Genomic DNA, 26988 nt, shown 5'->3' with positions numbered 1-26988 from the left:
TCACCCGAGAATTTATTAGAACAGATATTCACTTGTAAGGCTATAAGTCATATTTGTAAAAAAAAAAAATGTTTTCACAGGCCACTTGGGTAGTTTAATGGGTACTACTTCTTATTATTTTTTAAATTATATAAAATATATAAAAACTTTATAGTATTCTGGAGGAATTAGTGTGAAAAGCATGGAAACTTTTTTTTTCTGCGAATGTTTTAAACTAACGGACGTGTATTCGATTGAGATTTTAACGGATTGTTTTTAGTCCATGGATTTTAATGGATTGTATGTGATTTTGATTTTGTGCGGATTCTTGATAAAATGTCGCAGAGTTGATGGGATTTAAGTCCCATTGATTTTGGTGGGATTTCAAAAAACTTAAAATACACTGAAGAATGCCACAAAATCCATCATTTTATTAAATCCAAAAAAATCCATCAGCATTTGAATACTATCAGATTTTAATAGATTTTAAACAATCTCAATTGAATACCATCAGATTTTAAAGTATAATTTAAAATCCCAATTGAATACCATCAGATTTTATAGCATAATTTAAAATCCCAATTGAATACCTCAAGATTTTAAAGAATTTCAAACAATCCTAATCGAATACCCTCGGATTTCATGAATGAAAAAAAATACTTTCAAGTCTCAATCGAATACACCCCTCTAAGAGCAGCAGCAAGTGCCAGTTTGTGCGGGAAAAGATATAATGGGATTTCTTCAAAGTATTGGATGACTTTGATGAAGAAGAAATATAAGCGACTTATAGTACCTTGTTTGTTTAATCAGCCTGCTTGCAGGCGAGTTCATACGGTTTATATCTGCAAGATTTATTGAAATTATTAAATATTTGATAATTGCACATTACATGAATTAATATAGCTTGCAAACATTACAATATTATCAAGATACCAGTGTGACAAATTACAGAAGCTAGGGCAATGCAAAACAAAGAACTGCAACATAAAACACTACAATTATCACACGATATGATTACTTGGGGTTGTGGAAGTGGCAGTGTCTTCAATTGTATAGATCTTGTTGCTCGCAGCTTCGTTCTCTTTAATTGTCGTTTTCACGTAGTGCAAGGAAGCACGAACAGCTTTACGTATGGTCACCAAAATTATTAGGTTCCATGCAACCAGTACAATGGAAACTACCAGAGTTATTTTGTTATGCTTGTACGATTTGCTTAAGTCTTTCGAACCATATGTTGGGCTGGTGGCTACCACTGCACAAAGATAGGCAGCAGTCATTGCGGTGAGTGTTAGCTGCATTATGATCTGTGTAGCAAAGACTACAATCCTCGTTTTCATTGCACCGCTTACATACAGAAGTATCACAGTTAGAGCACCGAGGAACGAGATTGTGTTAAATATCCAAAATGAATTACTCAAACCTGGCCAGAAGTAGGCTAGAAGCGAACCTCCTGGTGGAAGGTAATATAAATGAAACCAAGGGTTATCTTCTGTATTAGGAACGGCATCCAATGCAGCAACACCACCGGGAGGGCTAATAGCTGCCGTGTAAGCCATAGCAGCTATGACAGATGCTCCTATCAGTAAGGTATCGTCTTTCTCTGTTACTGTTTTCTGAAAGAGGCTAGACCTTTTCAACACCTCCAATCCCTTTACCAGCTTGCTATAACGGGAGGTTTCCCTGTTACTGTAAGCTATTGCAGGATTCAGGAGGCTAGTCGCAGTTGCTGCTTCAATTTCTTGAGCCCTCAAAGCACCAGCTGAGATAAGAAACTCCCTAATGTCCTTGCTTTTCACATCTTTGGGCATCTGCTCTACCATGTCCAAGGCGGTGAGACCATTTTCATTTACAGAATTCACGTCCACTTCACTTCTACACTTGACTAGGTATTTTATTATCTGAGTTCAATTTTGGGAACTGATGTTAGTTTAACAGATCCATTGTACTCCCTTTGTCCCATGTAGTATACATATGAGGTCGGGAACGGAGATCAAGAAAAAGTGTAATTTAGTTGAGAAATATAAGAAAAGGGGTAAATGATGGGATCAACTAATATTTAATGTATAAAGTGATGAGTGCAGTGGAAGAAAGTAGTTGATGTTGTTAACGTTTTACTTTACAAAACTTTACTATTTTGAGAACGTATACAGTGGGACGTCCAAAAAGGAAAATGTATAAAAATGAATGGGACAGAGGGAGTATCAAATATCAAAAACATGCCAATAATTAATATTACCTGCAATCTTCCCAAAACTGTTGCAGAGTGTATCAAAGTATTCCCATCATCCTGTTTGATGCTTGAAAAGTCCTGATCATTCGATTCTAAAATAGAAACGAGAACATTCAAACGATTGTACTTGATACACAGGTGCAACACGGTCCTTTCCTGATCAGACTCGGAGTTCACTTTTAGCAACTCACTAACACACTCATCTTGGCCTTTAATAAACACTGCCAAATGAAGAGGGGTCCTTCCATCCTCGTCACAAAGTCGACACATGTTCTCATCATATTCTATCAACAATTTAACAATATCCGGATATCCATTGGCAGATGCCAAATGAAGGGCACAACGACCTTGCAGATCTAGATTTTTTGTAACGTCAGGCTTATACGAAAGGAGAGACTTAACAAATTCAACGTGACCTAACATAGAAGCTAGATGCAAGGGTGTTTGGTTAAAGGTAGAAGACAGCGAAACTCGAGCAAGAGTAAATTTATCTCCTTGTATCAGTGCCTCCAATGCTTCTACATCTCCTTCATAACATGCATCATACAGCTTCTTCTCCATAACCTCAGTATTCATACTATCTACAAAAGAGAAGTTTACAATTCAGTAAGCTTAATTTCTAATCTATCACTGTACTATATCAAAACATTTACAAACTTAATATCTAAATTTTTAAATTTTTTCTAAAAGATTGTAACTGAGATTGGAAGTAGTTGTTTACCTGCAACAATTACAATTAAAATTGGACCATATTTTTAAAAAAACATTTACAATACATATATTTTGAAAAAAGTTCAAAACAAATTTACAGATTTCGGGACTCATACCTGCTGTTGGCTTATAAGAGAAGACCAGAGGGGTATATATGTGGAAAGATTAATTGTATGGAGCTAAATTTTTTATGCCTCCCATCAGATCTTGGCAGCATATATTTATAATGAAAAAGTTTAAGGTTCACCTTCCACAATGTCAAATTAAAATTTACTTTGTCGAATACAGATTTGTCGAATACAGACAAAGAAGGTTTAGGTAAGAAAGTTTATATATATATTTCGTTTTTCCCTTCTGCATGTGCCCTTCAATGTCAACTCGCGCGATCCCGATGACCTAGCTTATTAGGTAGGATTATTTATTTACAAGGAGCAAATTCGCTCCGTTCAAAAACATGAGTTTAAAACAATTGTCTTTTTTACTCAAAAAAAAAAACAATTGTCTTTTAGCAATTTTTTGTTATAAACAATTTAATTAAATATTATGTGGTTTTTTTGACGAAAAAAATATTAATAAGCTTTAGTTATCAAGAAGTTTTGATTTTAACAATAAAAAACAGTTTAGCAAAAACAATATATTAAAATAAATATTACCAACAATCACTCTTGAGAGCAACAAATATTTGATAAGAACTACTTCTTATGTATCATTTATTTTTATGTGTATTTTCACTGTTCGATACGTATTTTTAATGCTTCTTTGAAATATAATTTTATAAATTTTTTCTTAGATTATTTTCCTGAATAAAATTTTAAATATTAAACTTTATCCATTAAAAATTTTAAAATATAATATATATTACACTATATTTACAGAAACATTACAATGCCCCATGACATTATCATGTGACGGAGGGAGTACTTACCTCAAGCTATCAAGATTTCGATATAATCGAAACCTAAGTCATTTGTATGGCAGCAGTTCTGAGAGTAGACTCTCAAAATTAGAGTTCCAGTCTCCATTTTTCCCTTCTTTAATTCCCTCTTTTCTCAAATTTACTATATTTTTAATAAAATCAAGATCGGATAGGTCGTGTCCTTTTCTTGGATGGTGTTTTTTATTATGTTATGTGCTTGGTGTGCTTTGTTATGAATTTCACTAATTTTTTTTAAGAAGAATTTATATCACATTTTGGATGATTCGCAGGACTGACATCAAATATGATATTATGATTAAATTGCAACAGATCACCTTTCACGATAAACAATTAACACGGATTATCCTAAAAGATATATAACATCCATATGTTTCGATAGAAAATGCAAAAAATTTATCATACATGATCATTTTTATAAGGGTCTCGGCTAAAGAGTTCGCAGTTTGACTGCACCATGTTCTCGAGGTCAACTTATGGTTAGCTTAGAGACGACCGGAGGGGTGTATTTATAAGGTTTGTACCGAAGAGTGTTTACTGTTCACCTTCACAATCTTAAATTTTACTAATTTGTCGAATACAGAGAAAGACGTTTTAGGTAGTAATGCACCCTTGAATGTCAACTCAATCATGCTGATTTAGCTTATTAGGTAGGATTTTTTGTTTATTTTAAATTGCTCCGTTCAGAAACATGAGTTTAAATACAGTTATCTTTTAGCAATTTTGTGTTATATTCGATTTTAATCTAAATATTATGTGCTTTAATTATCAAGAATTTTGAATTTTAACAAAAAAAAATAGTTTAGCAAGAACTATCAAGATATACTTTTATGTTTTTAAAAATTAAGCTGATGTCACTCCAAAAGTCATGTAGTGATTTACCATATAGTCATCGACTAAATAGTTTAACTTATACTCCCTCCGTCACTCGGAATTGTATACATATGGATTGGGCACGGAGACTAAGAAAAGTGTATAAAGTAATATAAAGTAGGAAGAAAGAGAAAAAAAAGTGGGTAAAGTAGTGGGACCCATCAATATATAATTGATAGATTTGGAAAAGTAGTTGAAAGTAATGGGTGGGTGGAGTTTTTATATTATAAAACTTGACTATTTTGGAAAAGTTTTGAAATGTATAGAATTGAGTGGGACATTCAAAAAAGGAAAGTGTATAGAATTAAATGAGACGGAGTACAAGCTTTTCCTGGCCACATGCAAGAATTCAAGGTCAGATCCATTTTTAAATATTGAGACTGACGCGACTACAAATGTCATGAAGTGATGTAATACTACTACTAAGCAGTAGATTAGTTTAACTTGTGAAATAAAATTATCATACGATGGTTTTAGGTTCGGTACGAGTGGTTTACATATAAATACTTCTACAATACTTGGACAATTAACAATTAAATATATAATAATAATAGAATATCCAATAACTTATTCCGTCCACCCTGAAACAAGGACAAAGAAAGAGTTTTCAGTTTTGGATGTGGTTCTGCCCTAGGAGGCTAAAAGATAGGAAGTCCACAAAAAGTTAATATAATTCATATTAGTTCATAAAATGCTCGAACAATTCAATTTTACAAACTTACTAGCACAGACCTTATGTCTGCTGGTTTTGATCATTGTCCATGTCTAGTACATGCACAGGTACTTTGATAAATTCAAAAATTTTATATACGAGAAACGAATGTGCATATAGAGTTGAAGTTGCAGCTGAATATGATACGGGAGGTTGATGTCGACCATATATTCTAAACTGAAAAATATGTCAAAGATTAAAAATATAAGGGTCAGGAGCTGAAGCTTCTATGGCATGCATCCGCTGAAGCGAATCCACCAGGAGGGCTAATAGCTTCTATGGCATCCGCTGAAACTCCTAGGATACTAGCTTTGCAAGGTCTTTTTCACAACTCCTGGAGTTTGCAAGTGATGGAGAAGGAAGACGTGCTCTAACTAGTTGTATATGGAGAAGTTGAGAATACTAGCTAAGCGCTGGTATTCTCAACTTCTTAAAAAGTGCTTCTACTTATTTACACAAAGGGTAAAAAAAAGCAGAAGTAAGAAGCAGTTTCGGCTTCTCCTAACCAAACAGGCGCAACATTACTAGTTTTCTTAAGGAACGTAACAAGAGAGTAAAAAATTGCAAAGAAATATAGCAGATCAAGGACTGATAGACATATTAATATATTATACTATTGTCTGCGGAAAGACCATATATATATACATGCTTGTGTTATTCTTCAGAAGCTAGAGAAGACCATAAATTGCAGAAACATCCCCTACATTTACCACCTCTTGATTAAGTTTCCCTTATGGCCTTAGGTTTTCATAACTCGCTGGGAGGAATCTTTCTTTTATACAGTTTACTCTACAAGTTGCCTCCAAAAGTTTCGAATAAAAGATGCACCAACCATGCATATTGAACAAACAAAGTCGTCTCCATGCATTTCTACTGAATATTTCGAACTTCAACCTCTACATATATATTACAGTATCACCATAGAATTTATTTAGTACATATGGATTGCGAGTTTGTACATATGATACATAGCAAGGAAAAACAAAGGCCTGCAACTAGCTAGGTTTGAAAGTTGAAAGAGACGATATGTGTTTTCTGGTTTGTGATGGGGGGCAGGTCTTCTCTTGTATATATCTTCTTCCTGGCATCACTTTTCTTTTTGATTCGCCTCAACACACAGCTCTTCTTCCTGGCATCACTTCCCTTTTTGATTCGCCTCAATACATAGCGAATGGCACGATAAGTAACAGCAAAACTGGATAGCACAATCAAACCTATCCAAGTACACAGGCCATAAAAGATAGCATTAAAAGTGTAGTCAGTGGAATAGAAAGATGGGGTGGTGGCTAGAACTGCACAGAAATAGGCCACACTCATTGCGGTGAGAGTTATCCACATGGCTCCTCGTATAAGCCAAATAAAGAGCTTACGTTTCAGGGTTGCACCACTTACGTAGAGAAATATGACACTTAGAGCAGCCATGAAGGAGATCGTGTTCGATGTCCAAAACGTATTACTCAGTGATGAGTAGAAGTAGGCTAGAATTGAATTTCCAGGTTGAAGATAAAAAGTTTGTTTTAAAGGGTCAGGAGCTGAAAATTCTGTGGCATCAAGTCCAGCGACTCCGCCAGGAGGGTTAATAGCTGCTTGGTAAGACATGGCAGCTATTACAGTGGCTGCTAGCAGTACGTGCTCGTCTCTTGTTGCAGATTTCTCTTGAAGCATGGTAAACGTTTTCATATTATTCCACCACATCTTTACCATTTTGATTATGCTGTAGTCAGCAGCTGCTGCTCTTCCTATCTTATCATCAACTACTGTCCCAGTCTTCGGGGCTGCTACAACCTCATTAACCGTGGAAGGGTTACCTGAGATAAGAAGCTCCTTAATTTCCATGGTATTCGAATCTTTGGGCATCTGCTTTACTATGTCCAAAGCTGTGAGACCAAGTTTATTAACTGCATTCACATGCACAAAATTGAGTACAAAATGACATGACAATTGAAGTGTGAGACCAAGTTTATGTGAATACAGGGGCTCATTCTAATCAAAATTTAACACAGGTTACTTTGTGAAGGTTTTGTACCCAATTTTGTGAACGAAGCATTTTCCTTATATCTTCTCTTGACAAGGTGTTTTATTATCTGAGTAGGCATAAAAAGTATAGATTAGGCACTTTAATCGGCCGCCAATGATAGACAAATTACTTTCAAAGTAAGGGAACTTTTGTATTAATGCATGTATATATTTTACCTGCTTCCTTTTTAAAGCCGCTGCAGTATGTAAAATAGTGTTTCCATTCGCATCTCTGATGTTAGATAAATCCTGGTCATTCATTGCTAATAATCGAGTAAGAAGATATGAACGATTATACCTAACACACAAGTGAAATACCGTCTCTTCTTCATCCAACGACTCATAGTTAACTTTCATCAACTCAATAACAGACTCATATCGACCATTCCTAACAGCCAAGTGAAGAGGAGTCCGTCCATCCTCATCATGAACTCGGCACATTTCTTGATCATACTTTAACAACAGTTTAACGATATTCGTATATCCATTGGCAGATGCCAAATGAAGAGGAGAACGTTCTTGTGAATCTAACCGGCTTGCAAAGTCAGGCTTGTAAGAAAGAAGAGACTTTGCTAATTCAAAGTGACCTAACATGGAAGCTAAATGCAAGGGTGTTTGGTTATAACAAGAAGATACTGAGACTCGAGCAAGAGTGAGGCCATCTTCTCTCATCAACGCCTTCAACATCTCCACGTCTCCCTCCAAACATGCATGGTACAGCTTCTTTTCTGTTACCTCAATAGTCATACTTTATATCTGTTAATGTAAGATGTTATGATCAGTAATTGGGATTGGCTTATCTGTGGAAGGTAAATTTCTAATGCATTTCTATCAGACTCTTGTTTATGTGATCTTGATTGGTTTAAGAAAGAAAAATATGTTTTTTTAGTGTCTGACTCTACTGGATGCCAATGTAAAATGTTATGAGTAACTGGGATTCCAGGCCGGCTACGCGGAGTTGCCTATTATTTCAAGCTAGCCAGTATAGTATCCTCGTAAACTTCAATGAAAGCTGGACTTTAACATTGCCACAGTCTTGCACGCCTCATGAGAACTACTGACTTGTGGTCGATCATCAACGGGGTCGCCAAGGACAACCATTTCTAATTGATTGGTCCGGAGAATTCAAGTGAATTCTAAAATTTAGTTTTTAGAATTTTCATTACATCCACTATCTGCAGGGAATGAGTTGAAATAATGTAATACTTATATTGAGAAGAGAAACATATGATCAAATTATAAAGATTCGATGATGTTATCTGTGTTAACATATATATAAAATGATGATATTAAAATTAATGCTCCATTTCGTTTTCTCAGCATGCTCCTCTGAGATGCTCACTTTCAGAGTCTTTAATTAATTTTTTCCATCAATTGATCGACTTGTAGTTCTGTTTTTTTAAATGATTCGCTTTGTTTGATGAAAGAGCAAGAAACAAGATATACTATCACTTTCATTGGGAGAAATTACCAAGTATCATCTCTCATAGTCTTTTCTACTTGTGAAGAGATCGTTTGCTTTTGTCTGTGATTTGAAAATTTTAATGTCAGCCATTTTTTATCCTACTGATCTGTTAAATATATGATATATGCCAAATTTATAAGTTAAGAGTAAAAAATTTGATATATCTTGGTCAGGACTCTACAAATTTTATGCATGTTGGCATGTCCTTTTATATTAGGTCATTTTGTAATCATCAATGTTTTTGCAGGCCATTTAGGGTATAATTGATCACTATATACAAATTAAAGGAGGTAGGGTTAAGCTAGTTCAAATTAGTTTACGAATTTTTAAATTCGACTAGTTTATATTCAACTTTTGTTTTTGGTTGAAAATATTGAGGGCAAAATATGGGGGTGGGGGGTTCCACCCAAAAAATTTCGACCATAAACGGTCGAATTTATAAAATCGACTGTTCCTGCTCGAACTTAGAAATTCAACCAATTTCGGTCGATTGAATATTTTTGGGTGCCAAATTTAAATTTGTCCATTTTTTTGAAATTTTGAAATTCGACTAGCTTATATTCGACCACCTCCGTTACGGTCGAAAATAGTTATTTTCAACGTTAAGAATATTCCCCATCGAATTTAGTTGGTCAAAAATAAAAATAAAATCGACCTTTTTTTGTTGGTCGGAAATTTTGAGGGCAAAATAGAGGTGGGGAAGTTCCCGCCCAAAAAATATCTAACTGATTCGACCATAAATTCGACGGGTCCGGGTCGAACTTATAAATTCAACTAATTTTGGTCGATTGAATATTTTTGGGCGCCAAATTTTAAATTTTTTTTTTTTGAAATTTTTGAATTTTTGAATTTCGGTCGAATTTATAATTTCGATCAAATTTGGTTGAAATTTATTTTGGACCGGTAACGGTCGAAATTAACTATTTTCAAGTTAATTTCGACAGGGTTTTTAAATTTGACAGGGTTTTCAAATTCAAATTAAGAGTAGCAGCAATTCACAGTTTGTGCAGGAAAAGATATTATGGGATTATTTCAAAGTATTGGATGACTTTGATGAATTATAGTACCTATTTTGTTTAATCAACCTGCTTGCAGGCTTGTTCATACGGTTTATATCTGCAAGTTGTATTAAAATTTACTGATCTGGTCTATATTCTTAACACATTAAATTTATGATAATTGCAATTGATACTATTACCTCCGCATAAACTTTCGTATGAATATATAAAACATAGCACAGACATTCATGAATTAATAATAGCTTGCTACATTGCAATATTATTAAGATACATCAAGATACCAGTGTGGCCAATTACAGAAGCTAGGGCAAGGCAAAACAAAGAACTGCAATATAGGGTATGAACATAAAAAGAGACTTGAAAACGCTATAGAAAAGATTTATCACACAATATGATTACTTTGGGTTGTGAAAGTGGCTCTTATAATTGTCCTCGACAACAAGTGGTAGGAAGCACGAAAAGCTTTAAACAAGATCACAAAAATCATTGCGTTCCAAATACACAGTATGACTACAAGTGCCAGAATTGTTTTGTTATGCTTGTACGATTTGCTTATGTTCTTTGAATTATATGCTGGGCTGGTGGCTACCAGTGCACAAACATAGGCGGTAGTCATCGTGGTGAGTGTTATCCACATGGCCATCCGTGTAGCAAAAACTACAATCTTCCTTCTCATTGAACCGTTTACATAGAGAAATATCACAGTCAGAGCACTGATGAACGAGAGTGTGTTAGCTATCCAAAAGACATTACTCAAACCTGGCCAGAAGTAGGCTAGAACCGAACCTCCTGGTGGAAGGTAATAAAATACTGACCAAGGGTCGTCGGTACCATCTGATAAAGGAGCGGCATCAATTGCAGCAACACCACCGGGAGGGCTGAGAGCTGCTGCGTAAGCCATAGCAGCAATAACAGATGCTCCTACAAGTAAGGAATCGTCTTTCTCTTTCACTTTTTCATGAAAGGCGCTAGACCTTTTGAACGCCTTGAATATCATTCCTAGCTGACTATGCCTGGAGGTTTCCCTGTTACTGTAAACTACTCTGTCTACTGCAGGATTCAGGCGGCTAGCCACGGTTTCTGCTTGATTTTCTTGAGCCCTCAAAGCACCAGCTGAGATAAGAAACTCCCTGATGTCCTTGCTTTTCACATCTTTGGGCATCTGCTCTATCATGTCCAAAGCGGTGAGACCATTTTCATTCACAGAATTCACGTCCACTTCACTTCTACACTTGACTAGGTATTTTATTATCTGAGTTCAATTTTGGAAACTGGTGTTAGTTCAACAGATCTACTGTATCAAATATAAAACATGCCAATAGAAGACCATTTTCATTCACATAATTCACATTCACTTCAGTACTTCTACACTTGACTAGGTACTTTAACAGATCTGTTGTACTCCCTCCGTCTCTCCCATTTTATTATCCAATGGGTTGAGTACAAAAGTTAAGAAATTTGTATAAAGTAGTGGAAAAGAGAAAGAAAAGTGGGTGAAGTGGTGGGACCATTGATTTTTGATGTATAAAAAAAGTTAATGGGGGTAAAAGTAGTGTGAAAAAGGAAGAAAAGTGGAGAAATGGTGGAACCCATTAACTATTTTTGATAAGTTTTAAAATGTAAATAATTAGATGAGACACCCAAAAAAGAAAAGTGTAAAGAAATGATTGGGACAGAGAGGTATCAAATATCAAGAACATGCCAATCATTAATATTACCTGCATTCGTCCCAAAACTGTTGCAGAGTGTAACAAAGTATTCCCATCGTCTTGTTTGATGTTTGACAAGTCCTGATCATTCGGTTCTAGAATAGAAATAAGAACATTCAAACGATTATACTTGATACACAAGTGCAACATGGTCCTTTCCTGATCAGACTCAGAGTTCACTTTTAGCAACTCACTAACACACTCATCTTGGCCTTTAAACACTGCCAAATGAAGAGGGGTCCTTCCATCCTCGTCACAAAGTCGGCACATGTTCTCATCATACTCTATCAGGAGCTTAACGATATCCGGATATCCGTTCGCAGATGCCAAATGAAGGGCACAACGACCTTGCAGATCTAGATTTTTTGTAACGTCAGGCTTATAAGAAAGGAGAGACTTAACAAATTCAACGTGACCTAACATAGAAGCTAGATGCAAGGGTGTTTGGTTAAAGGTAGAAGACAAGGAAACTCGAGCAAGAATAAATTTATCTCCTTGTATCAGTGCCTCCAACGCATCTACATCTAACATGCATCGTACAGCTTCTTCTCCATCACCTCAGTAGTCATACTAGCTATCTACATAAGAGAGGTATACAATTGAATTAATTGATCTCTAATACATCATTGTACTATATCAAAAGATGCATTAAATATTAATGTTGTGTTTGGTTGGGGAGGATGGAATGAAATGACTAAAAATAAATGAAAATAGTAGAGGTAGGAGGAAAGTTTGAAAAAATATTGAGTGAGTGCAAATTGTTATGATGAAATTTAGAAGAAAACGAGTATAAGAACGAATGGAGCATTCCTTCTTAGATTGGGGACAAGATCTCTAGTATAGGGCGTAAGGAATGGAATGTAGGAAGGAATGAAATTTATAAACATTTGCTCATAATATAGTTCAAAATTTCATTCTATTCCTTCCAAATTCATTCACCCCAAGCAAAGACATACCAAGAAAAACTTATATGGAATACTGAACAGAAGCATATATCTGCGTGGATATAGGCGCCTATGATCCAAATATAAGAACTTCAAAAAAGGAATTTTAAAAACACTCATTTTCACAAACTCTTTTTCAAAAGGTTGCAATTTATATTGAAAAAGGTTAATTTTCATGTTGAAACAGTTCAGGTAAATGATTGCACCATGTTTTTTGAAAACTTTTTGCAACATGAATTGTTTTAAAACTGCCAAAATAAAATCACAAATTTCAGGACTCATACCTGCAGCCTGCTGTTAGCTTAGAGACGACCGGAGTGGAGCTTGTAAGAAGCTAAATTTCTGATGCCTCCCTCCCAAAATCTTGGCAGCATATAAGGCTTGTACTAAAGAGTCTAGCTACAGTTCTCCTTTCACAATGTCAACTTACATTTTCTTTGTCGAATACAGACAAGATGTTTTAGGTTCGTATATTTATATATTTTTCGTTTTGTCTCTTGTGCATATGTACCTTGAATGTCAACTCCATCCAGATCATTTAGCATATATGAAGCATATTAGGTAGGATTAGGTAGAATATTTTTTAATAATCTAATAATACTGTGTAGGTATATAAATTATATCAATTTGTTATATTTAGTTTAATTATTAAGCTAATTAAATACTCTAAAATGAAGATTTCTTGAATTATCTTATTTCGTATGAGCGTTCTAGTGTGTAATATCCAATATTAAGGGCTGGTTTGGTTCTAAAAAGCAGAAGCTGCTTCTGCCTTCTACTTTTCTTGATCTTTTTGTATAAAGAACCAGAAGCATCTTTAATAAGTTGAGAATGTTAACTTGTTTCTCAGAATTTCTGTTTTTTTTCCAAACACTTTATTAACTTATTTACTTCTCACTTTTAATTCACTTCCTTACTTTAAGCAAGAAATCATATTTTCAAATTTGCCCAAACAGCCTCTAAATTTTCTTAGGATTAATGTGATGTGATAGCCCTACTATAAGATTTTAGTATCCAGAACCTTCCAACCTCTGCTCAAGGCGAATAAGTCAATGAAAAATCAAACTACAGTTAGGATTACTATTATTATGGAATGAAGTACGCTTTGACATACAGTTTATTGTAAATTGTAAATTTAATAATATGAAATAAGATGATCCTTCATACATATTCAGGTTTAACAAGTGATTTCAGAATTATCTTATTTGTATTATTATTTCGAGCGCCTGTACACCGGACATTATTATTACTAGTTTCTAATATATGGGTCTGTACCTTGCGCATGCTGGTTTTGAAATTTTGATCAGTGTCCATGTCTAGTATATCCACAAATATTTTGATCGAATCGAGAAATTTTAAATACTAGAAACGAATGTGCGCATAGAGTTGGAGTTGCAGTTGAATATATATATACCGCATAAACCTCCCGCACCGCACCACAAAACACGGTTTTTAATTTTTGTGGTGCGATTGCGGTTTGATTTTTTCACAAACCGCGCGGTGCGGTGTGGGTTGCAGTTTGACATATTACTAGTGCGGTTCAAACCGCAACGCACCACGATATTATAATATATATAAATATATTAGTGATTGTCAAATAAAATTATATTATATACATATATATTATTTATAATTATGTCAAATAAAATTATATTATGTTAAATTATATTATATATTTTAAATCTCGTTAAATAAAAGTTAATTATTATTTATCAATCTCGCACTACTATTATACCAAATTTGTATGGAATGATTATATTATTATAATATGTCTTTTAGTACTCATACTTATTATTATATTTACATTTTAATAGTTGTTGTAGTTCTGAGATAATAAATATCATATAAATTCATTACAAGAAAAGATTTTAGTTATTTTATATTTCGTAAGGAGGTTCAGTAAAGTATAGTATAGTGCGGCTTATGTAAATTTTATGACTAACTTCAATTAAAAATATTTATTCTTAAACATACACAAATCCACAAACCGCACCGCACCACACCGCATTTTTGTGGTGCGGTTTACGCGGTTTTTATCCTAGCGCGATGCTGTTGCGGTTTGAGTTTTCAACCAACGCGCGTATGCGGTTTGGTTTGCGATTATGAAGAAAAACTGCACCAACCGCACCACGATCATCTCTATGTACAAGGGGGATTGATGTTAACCATCTGTTCTGACCTAAAAAATATGTCCAACTTGTTGGTGAGGAATCTTTCTTCTATTGTCTACTCTCGAGGTATTCTCGATAAGTTTCGAATAAAAGATGCCCCAACCGTATAGAACAAATGAACAATCAAAGTCGTATACATTGTAGATCGGAACAAAGTTGCATTTACACTCTCAGTTCTCGAAATAATAGTCGCTTCTCATTTTTCAAGGGTCAAATTGACTAATTTTTGTTTCTAAATAATAAAATTATTTTTTTATAAATTTTAAAAAATAAAAATATATTTAAAAAATCAAATATTTTTTTTAATGATATAATATTTTAGAATTATCTTAAATATATATTATGTTTAATTATTGGTCAAAATTTGGTTAATCTGACCGAGTCAAATTAAAACAGCATTATTTTGAGACCAAGGAATATCATCTGATTCCATCATTTACTCTTTGGAATTTCAATCTCTACCGGGAAATAGTAGAAAAATCAAAACATTTGCAGATTTGCTTGTATCACACACAACTTTATTGAGCATATACAGCTAACAATGCGAGCATTACATGGACTGTGAGTTTGTACATAGAAGAAATTATATGAATTATTCTTCAGAAGAAGAACATGAATTGCAGAAACAACAGAAGATATCCCAACAACATCCACAACATCCCCAACATTTACCACCTCTTGATTCAGTTGCTACTTGACCCGATGCCTCTGGACCTGCAGCACCATCTTTCGTCGGGTAACCGGCTGGTGGCGGAGCTGCATATGGGTCTGAAAACGCACCTGTTACAGAAAAATTAATATTATTCATATTAGTATGATACAATGACCATATAAGTACTCAAATCACAATAGCATACCAACACAAACCTTGTGCCTGCAGGCTTTGATCATTGTCCATGGCTAGTATATCAGTATACGTACAATTATTTCAATAAATTCAAAGATTCAAGATATGATATGAATGTGGATATGGAGTTGAAGTAGTAGCTGAATATATATAGGGTTCGTTGATGTTGACCCAATGATTTCTAATTGAGGAATATGTGCAACTCGCTGGTATATATAGGGAATCTTCTTATATATATTGTTAACTCTCCAAGTCGTCTTAGACAAGTTTGAACAAAAGATGCACCAACCATATTGAAAAATTGAAGTCGTCTCCATATGTCCAACTTGGTGATCGTGTTTTGCATTGTTAATCTTAAACACCAAGGTTCCGTTCACTTGGATAAAATGGAATGAGGGTAGAATGGAATGAAAAATCATAAAAAGGTTTAATGGTAAAAATAGAATTAATATATGAGAAAACAGTGACTAAATATGAGTGAGTATAATTTTTTTATGATGAAGATTGTAAAGAAACATGATGATCAAGAAGTGGAATGAGCATTTCTTTCAAAACATGTGGGTTAGATTCTTTTCCTAAATTGTAAAAAAAAATAATTATACACATTTTCTTCAACCAATCCCAATTTAGGTAAGCCCTCCTCCAACAAGTAACCTAAATAGCCAAGTTTTTGTTGATCTCAATTGGAACTCCAATCTCTACAAGAAAATAATAATACCTCAAAATTGTTAGAATATAATAGGATCCTGCACATAAGCCCTCCTCTTAACACGAGTGAGGAGGAATGTTAGAATACGCTATGATCCTGCTAAACCCTCCTCCTAACACGAGTGAGGAGGAATGTTAGAATACAATATGATCCTGATAAACCCTACTCCTAACACGGGTGAGGGGAAGGGGAATGTTAGAATACAATATGAACCCTTCTCCGAATATCTTGAGGTTTTAGGAGAATTGATCACTTAACAAAAACATTTTCTTGTATTAAACACAACTTTATTAATCATTTATAGTTAACAATGCGAGCATTGCATGGATCGTGAGTTTGTACATAACTATGATACATAGTAAAGGAAAAGAAAAGGACTGCAGCAGCTAGGCTGGAGAATTGAAAGATACGACATGAGTATTTTGTGGTGTGATGGAGGCAGGCTCTCTGCTTGTATATCTTTTCTTCCTCGCATCATTTTTCTTTATAATTTTTCTCACAACATATCGAATTGCACGATAAATAACAGCAAAAATCGATAGGAAAATCAATCCCATCCAAATAACCAGTCCGATAACGACAGCATGATGTGTTGTCTCATTGAAATATTGAGATGGGGTGGTGGCCCAAACTGCAGACACATAAAGAGCTTCTGTTTCAGAGTCACGCCACTTACGTACAGAAAGATGACACTTAGAGCAGCCATAAAAGAGATGGTGTTCGCTGTCCAAAACACATCACTCTGTGAGGGGTAAAAGTAGGCTAGAATTGAATCTCCGGGGTAAAGATTAAAAATATAAGGGTCAGGAGCTGAAGCTTCAATGGCATCCGCTGAAGCGACTCCACCAGGAGGGCTCGTAGCTGCTTGGTAAGGCATGGCAGCTATTACAGTTGCTGCTCATAGTCCGTACTCGTCTCTTGTTGCAGCTTTATCTTAAAGGATATATGCTATACTTTTTGATCTAATACCATCAATATACCTTTACCGGATTAATGATGCTGTTGTCTTCTCTCATCAACTCCTTCAACATCTCCACGTCTCCCTCCAAACATGCATTGTACAGCTTCTTCACACCTTGCACCCCATAAGTTTAAACGCTTTTTCGATTTGGTGTCAAATAAAATTTCTTGTTAATACGCATCCTAATGTTAAAAAAATGCTTCCATATGCACCGCTTTGACCAAATTCCGTCAAGTTGACTGTTAAAATTAACAGCTGTAGGTGGATGAAAAAGAGAGAGGAGAGTGAGTGAGATGATGGGATGTACCCAATTGCATGGGCACAAGTAGAAGCGGACAGTTAATTTTAATAGTCAACTTGACGGAATATGGTTAAAAGGGTGCATATCGAAGCGTTTTTTTAACATTAAGGTGCATATTGATAAAAATTTTATTTGAGACCAAAGCAAAAAAACGCTTAAACTTATGGGGGTGCAAAGTGTAAATTACTCTAATTTCAAAATAATTATAACGTGTTTGAAGAGAGGAGATGTTCTAAAATGATTATATTAATATGAATGCAACTTTTCTTGTTTTAAAGTATCTCCGAGACTCTCACTCAATCTGAGAGTCTTAGATTGATTTCTTCTAACTTATATTTTGAATTAAGTGTTTTACCGTGACGATGGCTGGAGACCCGGTGATCGTCAATTTTCTATCAAATTTTAAAATCCTTTCTGGTCATTTCTTAAATATATCAAAGATCAAGAAGTAAGGTGTAGTCGAGGGAATATGTGTGTGTGTAATATCACTAGCAAATTACCGAAAGATTATAATGAGTATCAAGCTTAAAAGTATAAGTAATTTAGTAATTTCTTGTCGGGATTCGAAATTAAATCCTACTTGACACTCAAAAATACCTTATGTCTTTTGTATGCAAATCAAAGAAACTATTTATATGTTCTGTCAAAAAAAAAAAAAAAAAAAAAGAAACTATTTATATGTAATTGAGTATGGACCTCCATTTTTTCATGAAGAGCGAAAGAGAGATGGCCAAATCTCCTCTGCGTTAGATTGTGTTTGATGCCACTATAAAGAAAGGAACTATTTTCAACTGTCATTTTTGACTGCAAGTAATTTCTACCGAAATTGATAGACTATAAAAGTGGTCGAAAATGCTAAGCTAAAATTCATACTGGCGACCAAATTCCATCGAATTTAACGACAATCGGAAAAAAACTAATTTTCGGTCGGAGGAACCGGTCGGAATTTTTTTTAAGTCAAATTTTCTTGAGGCTTATTTTTGACTATGTGTAGCCTCTATTCTAAAATAAGGTGATTATTCATGATTAATTCATGTTCCGTAACTCGACGAACTGATTAAATTTTCGATTATTCCGATTAATACCCGATCAATTCAATTAATCTCCAATTAATCCTTGTTCCGTAAGCTCACCGATTAATCCGATTCCCGCTTTTTACAACACTATATGCAACGGTCTCATATAATACATACCGGTCGAATATAACAGCAGATAAAAAGTCAAAGTTACGCAGTCGAAAATAATTTATTTTCGACCGAGTACATATATTCGACTAGTCTTTTTTCGACCGTTTGGTAGATGGTCGAAATATTCTATTGTAAACGGTCGAAAATAAGTAATTTCTACCAATTTTTTTTGGGATCAAACTTAGCCGCTTTATCCATATTGCGCTTTAATAGTAGCAACTATTGTGAACACACACCTATCGATACATAGAACACACTTATAGAGGAGGGAGGACATGGAGGAAAGAGGGGGAGAAACGGGAAGAGGGAGAGAAATGGAGAGAAAGCATCTGATGGCAGCCTCAAACTGAGGGAGAGAAACAACAGAGGATATCCCAACAGCATCCCCAAAATCCCCAACATTTACCACCTCTTGATTGCGGTGCTACTGTACCCAATGCCTCTCTGGAGCTGCAACGCCATCTTTCACCGGGGAACCGGCTGGTGGCGGAGCTGCATATGGGTCTCATGAAAACGCACCCGCTTCAACAAAGTTATTAAAATTCATATTAGTACGATACAATGATGGCATAAGTACTACACGAACCTTGTCCCTGCAGGTTTTAAGTGAGGAATATTTGCAACTCGATGATGAGGAATCTTTCTGCCATTGTTAAATCTCCAAGTCGTCTTGATAAGTTCGAATAAAAGATGCACCAACCATATTGTACAATCAAAGTCGTCTCCAGAAATTCAACTGTATATTTCCAACTTGGTGTTCGTGTTTTGCATTGTTAATCTTAAAAACGAAGTAAAAAAGTTTATTAATGATCTCAATTGGAACTTCAATTTCTACTAGAAAATAGCACAAACTCAAAACATTTGCTTGTATCACACACAACTTTATTATGCATTTATAGTTAACAATGCGAGCATTACATGAGGGATTGCGAGTTTTTACATAAAAGAAATTCTTAGAAAATGCAGTTCATATAAATATGTTACATAGTAAAGGAAAACAAAAGGACTGCAGCTAGGCTGGAGAAGTGAAAGTGTCGACAGGGGTATTTTGGGGCATGATGGAGGCATGGTCTCTTCTTGTATATCTCTCCCACCTCGCTTTATTTTTCCTTTTAATTATTCGCACAACATAGCGAATTGCACGATAAATAACAGCTAAAATTGATAGGAAAATCAATCCCATCCAAATACCTAGTCCGATAAGGACAGCACGAAGTGTTTTGTCATTTGAATCGTACGTTGGCGTGGTGGCCCAAACTGCACACACATAGGCCACAGTCATTGCTGTGAGAGTTATCCACATGGCAGCCCTTATGAGCCAAATGAAGAGCTTCTGTTTCAGGGTTGCGCCACTTACGTAGAGAAAGATGACACTTAGAGCAGCCATAAAAGAGATGGTGTTCGCGGTCCAAAACACATTGCTCAGTGAGGAGTACATGTAGGCTAGAAGGGAATCTCCAGGGTAAAGACTAAAATATTGAAAATAAGGGTCAGGAGCTGAAGCTTCTGTGGCATCCGCTGAAGCGACTCCACCAGGAGGGCTAATAGCTGCTTGGTAAGCCATGGCAGCTATTACAGTTGCTGCTAATATTACGTACTCGTCCTTTATTGCAGCTTTATTTTGATGGATGGTAAACTTTTTCATCTTAATCCACCACCCCTTCACCACATTGATTATGCTGTCGTCATCAGCTCCTCCTCCTCCTCCTCCTCCTCCTCCTCGTATGTTATCATCAGCTGCTGTGGTAGTCTTCGTGGTTGGTACAACGCCCTCATCAACCATAGAAGGATTAGCTGAGATAAGAAGCTCCTTAATTTCAAAGGTTTTCAGATCTTTCGGCATCTTCTCTACTATGTCCAAAGCTGTGAGACCATTTTTATTCACGGCATTCACATCCACTTTATTCTTGACCAGATATTTAATCATCTGAGTAAGCATTAATGCATTTATAAGGAGTATGATTAGATTAATGGTGTATAAGTCACGCTTGTTTAGCAAAAAAATTAAATATATTAGATCAAAGAAATTCTTCCGAAGAATACATTAGAGTGAAATTTACCTGCACCCGTTTCAAAGCTGCTGCAGTGTGTAAAACAGTGTCATCATTTCCATCTTTGATGCTTGACAGATCGTAATCATTCAACTTTAATAAACGAATAAGAAGATCCAAACGATTATAAGTAACACACAAGTGAAGCACTGTCTCTTCTTCATCAAACGACTCTGAGTTGACTTTCATCAACTCGATAACAGACTCATGTTGACCATTCATCACAGCCAAATGGAGAGGAGTCCTTCCATCCTCATCATGAACTCCGCACATCTCCTGATCGTACTCTAACAACAATTTGACAATATTCGCATATCCATTAGCCGATGCCACGTGAAGAGGAGAACGATGTTGTGAATCAAGACGTCTTGAAAAGTCAGGCTTAGGCTTATAAGAAAGAAGAAACTTAGCCAATTCAAAGTGACCTAACATGGAAGCTAAGTGCAGGGGTGTTTGGTTAAAGCAAGAAGAAATTGAAAGTTGAGCAAGAGTGAGTCCATCTTCTCTCATCAACTCCTTCAACATCTCCACGTCTCCTTCGAAGCATGCATCATACAGCTTCTTTTCCATAACCTTAATATCCATGCTTTATATCTGCATGATAATAAAAATACGTAACTGTGAGTAGTGCCTTACATACTGATCACTTGTTTTAATTTCCATGCAACAGTTATTCAAGAAAGAGAGAGCAGTTTAGGTTTCAGGCTAACAAATCTCAAACATAATTAGCAATAAATATACAAAAATAGGAAACTTAAATTTGAATTTGATTGGGACCAAATTGCTACCTGTTGGTGTAGAGACTACTGTATCCGATTAAGATCGAAGAGTAGATTTCTGATGCCTTCCTATCATTCTCTTGACACCATATTTATAGGGTTTAAGAATGTATTTAGGTTGTAATATGTTTTCAATGATGACTCCAGTGAATGTCAGAGATGGGGAATACGGACAACAATTGTTAGGTAGGAATATTTAATATTGCAACAAGCTGCTAAATTCGATTATTTAATCATGAGAACTGCTGGGTGTGGGGAGATTTGCAGAGCCCCAGGAATACAAGGCCTCATTGCATGTATAGGGTTTAAAATTAACATAAAATCACAATAAGCATCCCAGGCTCCATCTTCCTAACCTTCGGCTATGATATCCCTTGTTAGGTTTTTGACATATTAGTTCTTCAAAATTCTATTATTCAGTAAAATTACTATAGAATCTGTTTATAGTCATATCCGATGTTGCTGCGATTCACAACTTCATAAAATTGAAAAATAATGATAATCACAATTTTGTCATTAATTATGAAAATATTTGCACCCTTTATCTGATTAATAATTAATAGTGAAGCCTGATTGATTCAGAGAGTCTCAGCTACAAAGGGTTTTCTTTAAATTACTTCCTCCCTCACACGTATTTCGAGACTCTTATAAAATATAATTCTATAATGTTTTTTTAAAATATTTTTTATATAAAAGTTTAAAGATCAAAACACTGAAAACAAAATATTTTGAAACATATTATGAAATTATATTTTAAGAGAATTTTAAAAATCCTGTTAAAAAATAATGTATATATACAATTAAAATGAGACGGAGAAAGCGCATAAAACTATATCTCTTCAACGTCATGAATTGCAATGGATGTGAGTGATGATCGAAGAACACGGTCAACGAGGGTTAGGTATGCACACATTTTTATAATATGAACACGTTAATTGGTAAAAAGTCATAGGAATAAAAATATATGATTTTACTAATGGCCTTGTACTTGCCTGTTGCCTTCTACATATTAAAGGAAGCTAACCCTAGAATATATTCATTAAGTCGTATATATAACTGATCAGGCTGATCACGGCTTTTGTGTCCAAGTATATGACCAATTGCAAGGATTGTGTTACACATTCGCAATTGCTGCAAATTACAATACAAGTGACTGTAATCTAAACTATTGTCTGTTGACAAAGATTTAAGAAATATTCTGCAGGTTTTAATAGGATTTCATAGTAGTTCTTGCCCCCTATATATTCTAGTCATAATTAGAGTGATGTGATTCAAAATTTCAAATGATGCAGCTATATATACTAGTTATATACTTAAAGTGATGTAACTAAAAATGGTGATACAGATATTAATGCATTTATTATGTGGAGCCGTCTGAGTAAATTAAAAAAAAGGGTTTTTTTGTTTAAAATAAAGCAGTGGATTAGAACTGAGAGGTAAATTAAGATTTATAATTGATTGAACTATTTAGAAACAGAAGTAGCTATAAATAGCATTCTCATTTTTTTATAAATACTTTTAACTTTTTATACAAACTAGTAAAGAAAAGTAAAAAATCAGTTTTTTATCAGAAAAAAACCTGAAGTCGACTTGCTCGAAAAAAGCAGGAAGTCTATTTGCACAAACAGCACTGTGACTTATAATACATTAATACTAGACTATTATATTGTAAGAATATTAACTGTGTATTTGTTAGCTAATTGACTTCTGGATGCATGCGTAAAACATGTTATAATCCAGCTATTATAAAAACTAAACCAGTTAATTAAGAATTAATGTTTTAGAGCATAATTTAACTCCACCAGCTTTGTCAAGTTTTCATGATGTAATAATTTGCATGTAGTTAAGATTTCATATGTTATGAAAGATGTTTGATGTATTTGAATAAGAGGCGTTCATAAGTTATTCAACACTATATCAAATGTTTTCACCATCATGATTGTAATGGCTGTGAGATAACAACAATAAAGGTTTAGGTATGGAATTATATTGATTTCAAAGCAAAACAAAAGAAATACATTTATCTACTTGCGACGTACATACGAGGAAGATCATGCTCGACCCAAAAGAATTTTAAAAGACTTGATATGATAATCAAAATTATAAATTTTCATTTTCAAAATAAAAATTTAATATCGATATTTTTATTTAAGAAAGAAAGTTAGAAAATAATTTTAAATATAAAATTAAAAACCTGAAAACAGATAAAGAATCTATAAATAGATAAAAATATTAAGAGCCCGTATAACATTAAACTTATGATTTGTGATTGAACGGGACATATGTCATAACTAATAAGATCGAAATTTAAAACGTTTGTTTGAATAAATTTGATTTATTAATGACTTATGAATTATAAAAATATAATAATAAAAATAAGATGGATTTATGGGTAAACTTATTGGTAGTTTTTTTATAAAAAAATGTTTAAAAAAATTAAGCCATTGAAAAAGGTACCTGAAACTAACTTGTGATTTTAAGTGACTTCAAGCATGACACAGCTTAAAATCAGAAATAACTTAAGTAGTTTAACCACTAACACATTGTGTTTCGATGATATTGCTGGCTATATTTTACAAATAATATGTTATTAATTATGATAGATTATTATAAATAGAATATATCACTTTTATCTATGTTTATACGTTTATACATCATATGGAATCTTGTTACACCAATCTTATGCTAGAAGTTTGACAAATATAGTCAAAAAAAAGAAGTTGGCTATACACATACATATATATATATATATAAGAGAAATATATTGTTGGAGTAGAGTGTTTTTCTTTACATAATCTCTCTATTTTTACTTATAATAGTAATAATTTTTAACTAATTCTTTTTATCAATTTTCAAATATAGGTATCACAATGTATATTATGATTCATTATAAAAAATATTTATAGAGGTGGATCTGATGTTCACACTTGTAGTACTATATATATCTATATATAATAGTATTTTGCCCTAACATCATTTATTGACAAAATTTATGGAGTTATATAATCCCTGCACGCTGACATCATTTTTTATCAAAATTTTATATTCGTACCTATTCCATTTTTTAAACAGGAATCCGTACATATCTCTTGCATCAATATTTTAGATACATATCAGCAAGTTGCTAGCGAGAAAAGTCTCCGATAATGTTGTTTTAAGTCTTTCGCATTGTGAAAGGAATGGAGAGGATGTATAATAACGATTTAATAAGAAGTGATGCAATTATAAATAGGTCATAGAGTGACGTAACCAAAATTTATTTAGGATCATTTGTCTTAATTTTTAAGAAAAAAACTTATTATTTATTATTTATAAGTGAGAAATTATTTTATTTTATTATCTAATTATATATTTAGATATTATCGGTAGTTAAAATAAAAAAAATAATATATATTATAATTAATTAATTAATTTTTTATTTCTATTAAGATTAAGGGTAAGAATTAAAAATAAACAGTAAGTAATCACATATAAATAAAAATACTTAGTATACAGTGCGTTGAACTAGTCATATAACAATGGAATCTAACAATTACAAAAATCATATTCTAAATGTGTTATTTATTTCGACATGCAAGTTGCACATGTATGTTTAAAATTTATGCGAGTCTTGTATTAATTATACAACTATGCAACTATGCAAACAGGAAGAGAATTTATAATTTAAGTATTGCTGGTGTACCGGTGGATCCTTTCATTTACATATTTCAAACAACTACAAATTTCACTTAATTTGACGAGATAGTTATATTAGCGGTTAATATTAATCTGAATAATTAATAAAGTAGGCGACATGTCAATTCCTTAAAAGAAATTTTTTGACTAGCCATTAGGGCCAAACGGAAAGTTTTCAAATATTGCCACTTTCTTAAGTTTGTTTCGTGAAGGAGTCCACAGGGCTAGGTCTTGCTATCCCTTGTCAAGTGGAGTAATAGTGTTCGTCAGAAAAATATTTTAACAAAAAATAAAAGATATAAGAGCTGTAAATTTATATTTCAAAAATAAAGACTTATTTCTCGAGAAATTAAACTACATAAAATTTTATTTTTTCTTGAAATAAACTCTTTCTTTTTATCAAATAACGAATATCTGACACCTATTTAACATTCATATCAAAAAAATTCTTAAAAGGTGCATTTTTTAAAAAATAAGGACTTATTTTACCAAAAAATTGGTCTTTTTTTGTCAAACAGACACATACTCTGAGTATTAAGAATTAGCTTTGTGGGATATATTTTCTCATAAAAATTTTAGAAATGGAAGAAAAAAATATATTATAAATGGAAATTTTTTAAAGGGCATTCTAAGGTATTTATATCATTTTACGAAGAAAAATTCTCTTCTCCATAACTTTTCGAAGACGAAACAAACAAACGCAGAAATATGCACGAGGCTGTTTGGGCAATCTTAAAAAAATGACTTCTTCCCTTAAAAAGTGGATTTAAAGTGAAACATAAATAAGTTAATAAAATGTTTGAAAAAGAAGTAGAAACTCTACGAGAAAAGTTATCATTCTCAACTTTTAAAACGGATCTACTTCGCGGCAAAAAAAAAAACGGATCTACGCTTATTATATATTTATGTATATGTATGAGCATATAAATATATATTTGTTTAGTTAGTCGATTGTAAGCTTTTTGAGTTCAGTTAAGAAATTGCAAATTATAGGTCAATTTGATTATGATTTAGTCTATTAACTCATGAGCCAAATAAGGAGCTTCTGTTTCAGAGCTGCACCACTTACCTACAGAAACATGACACTTAGAGCAGCCATAAAAGAGATGGTGTTCGCTGTCCAAAACACATCACTCAGTGAGGGGCGGAAGTAGGCTAGAAGTGAATCTCCAGGGTAAAGATGAATATATTGATAATAAGGGTCAGGAGCTGAAGCTTCTGTGGCATCCGTTGAAGCGACTCCACCAGGAGGGCTAATAGCTGCTTGGTAAGCCATGGCAGCTATTACAGTTGCTGCTAACAGTACGTGCTCGTCTCTTGTTGCAGCTTTATCCTGAAGGATGCTATACTTTTTCATCTTATTCCACCATACCTTTACCGGATTGATTATGTTTGTCCGGAAAGATGATAACCTTTTTTACCTTGTTAGTCATATGTTTAACAGCTTATTAAATTAAGGCGCCAGTTCCCACTGGTGCTTCTTCGGTCGTTTTGGGTGCCAGCTGAGGCTAAATTAAAGCTCCTTAATTTCCATGGATTTTGCATCTTTAAGCATCTCCTCTACTGTGCCCAAAGCCGTCAGAACTTTCCTATTTTTTACATTTAACTCGGCTTAACTTCTATTTGCTACCAGGTACTTTAATATCTGCAGGAATTAAATTCAATTGTATGTCAAATTGGTTTAACTAATGATTATCGGCTAAATGCGCTTTTAA

The 26988-nt window shown here is 33.9% G+C and overlaps 4 protein-coding genes across 5 annotated transcripts in view; all 4 read right to left on the bottom strand.

Annotated features, from left to right (window-relative positions):
• LOC108213505 (uncharacterized) overlaps positions 1–21767 on the bottom strand; it is a 56114-nt gene extending 34347 nt beyond the window's left edge. The window contains exons 1-3 of one of the 2 annotated variants that reach the window (XM_064090244.1): positions 21608–21767; positions 20829–21413; positions 19785–20695 (exon numbers count right to left, since the gene is read on the bottom strand). In XM_064090244.1, the coding sequence (XP_063946314.1) occupies positions 19785–20695; positions 20829–21404 (1487 nt within the window). In that variant the 5' untranslated portion in view covers positions 21405–21413; positions 21608–21767. Of the gene's footprint in view, positions 1–19617; positions 20696–20828; positions 21414–21607 lie in introns of those variants that run through there. The other variant, XM_017385304.2, reaches the window with a different exon arrangement.
• On the bottom strand, positions 905–3167 carry LOC135151730 (ankyrin repeat-containing protein BDA1-like). Its single transcript, XM_064090896.1, has 3 exons — positions 3037–3167; positions 2216–2790; positions 905–1877 (listed from the first exon to the last, which is right to left on the bottom strand). The coding sequence occupies exons 2-3, from the start codon at positions 2783–2785 to the stop codon at positions 981–983; spliced, it is 1467 nt and encodes a 488-aa protein (XP_063946966.1). The 5' UTR covers positions 2786–2790; positions 3037–3167; the 3' UTR covers positions 905–980.
• LOC135151729 (uncharacterized) lies at positions 6319–8310 on the bottom strand. The gene is made up of 3 exons (XM_064090895.1): positions 7633–8310; positions 7466–7523; positions 6319–7337 (listed from the first exon to the last, which is right to left on the bottom strand). Exons 1-3 carry the CDS (start codon positions 8200–8202, stop codon positions 6439–6441), a joined length of 1527 nt encoding a protein of 508 aa, XP_063946965.1. The 5' UTR covers positions 8203–8310; the 3' UTR covers positions 6319–6438.
• On the bottom strand, positions 10179–13025 carry LOC108212933 (ankyrin repeat-containing protein At2g01680-like). Its single transcript, XM_017384645.2, has 3 exons — positions 12877–13025; positions 11658–12226; positions 10179–11191 (listed from the first exon to the last, which is right to left on the bottom strand). Exons 2-3 carry the CDS (start codon positions 12177–12179, stop codon positions 10322–10324), a joined length of 1392 nt encoding a protein of 463 aa, XP_017240134.1. The 5' UTR covers positions 12180–12226; positions 12877–13025; the 3' UTR covers positions 10179–10321.
• Positions 21768–26988: the final 5221 nt, after the last annotated feature.

The sequence above is a fragment of the Daucus carota genome, chromosome 3 (assembly GCF_001625215.2).
Source record: "Daucus carota subsp. sativus chromosome 3, DH1 v3.0, whole genome shotgun sequence".
In the NCBI taxonomy this organism is placed as follows: domain Eukaryota; kingdom Viridiplantae; phylum Streptophyta; class Magnoliopsida; order Apiales; family Apiaceae; genus Daucus; species Daucus carota.
This window is presented reverse-complemented; position numbering and strand designations above follow the sequence as displayed.

Excerpts from the sequence above, each read along its gene's own strand:
- LOC135151730 (XM_064090896.1), bottom strand. The coding sequence starts at position 2,785 with ATGAATACTGAGGTTATGGAGAAGAAGCTGTATGATGCATGTTATGAA. Across the intron at positions 1,878-2,215 it reads CAGTTTTGGGAAGATTGCAG|ATAATAAAATACCTAGTCAA; the intron begins GTAATATTAATT and ends AATTGAACTCAG.
- LOC135151729 (XM_064090895.1), bottom strand. The coding sequence starts at position 8,202 with ATGACTATTGAGGTAACAGAAAAGAAGCTGTACCATGCATGTTTGGAG. Across the intron at positions 7,524-7,632 it reads CGGCTTTAAAAAGGAAGCAG|ATAATAAAACACCTTGTCAA; the intron begins GTAAAATATATA and ends ATGCCTACTCAG. Across the intron at positions 7,338-7,465 it reads TGCTTCGTTCACAAAATTGG|TTAATAAACTTGGTCTCACA; the intron begins GTACAAAACCTT and ends ATGTGAATGCAG.
- LOC108212933 (XM_017384645.2), bottom strand. The coding sequence starts at position 12,179 with ATGTTAGATGTAGATGCGTTGGAGGCACTGATACAAGGAGATAAATTT. Across the intron at positions 11,192-11,657 it reads CAGTTTTGGGACGAATGCAG|ATAATAAAATACCTAGTCAA; the intron begins GTAATATTAATG and ends AATTGAACTCAG.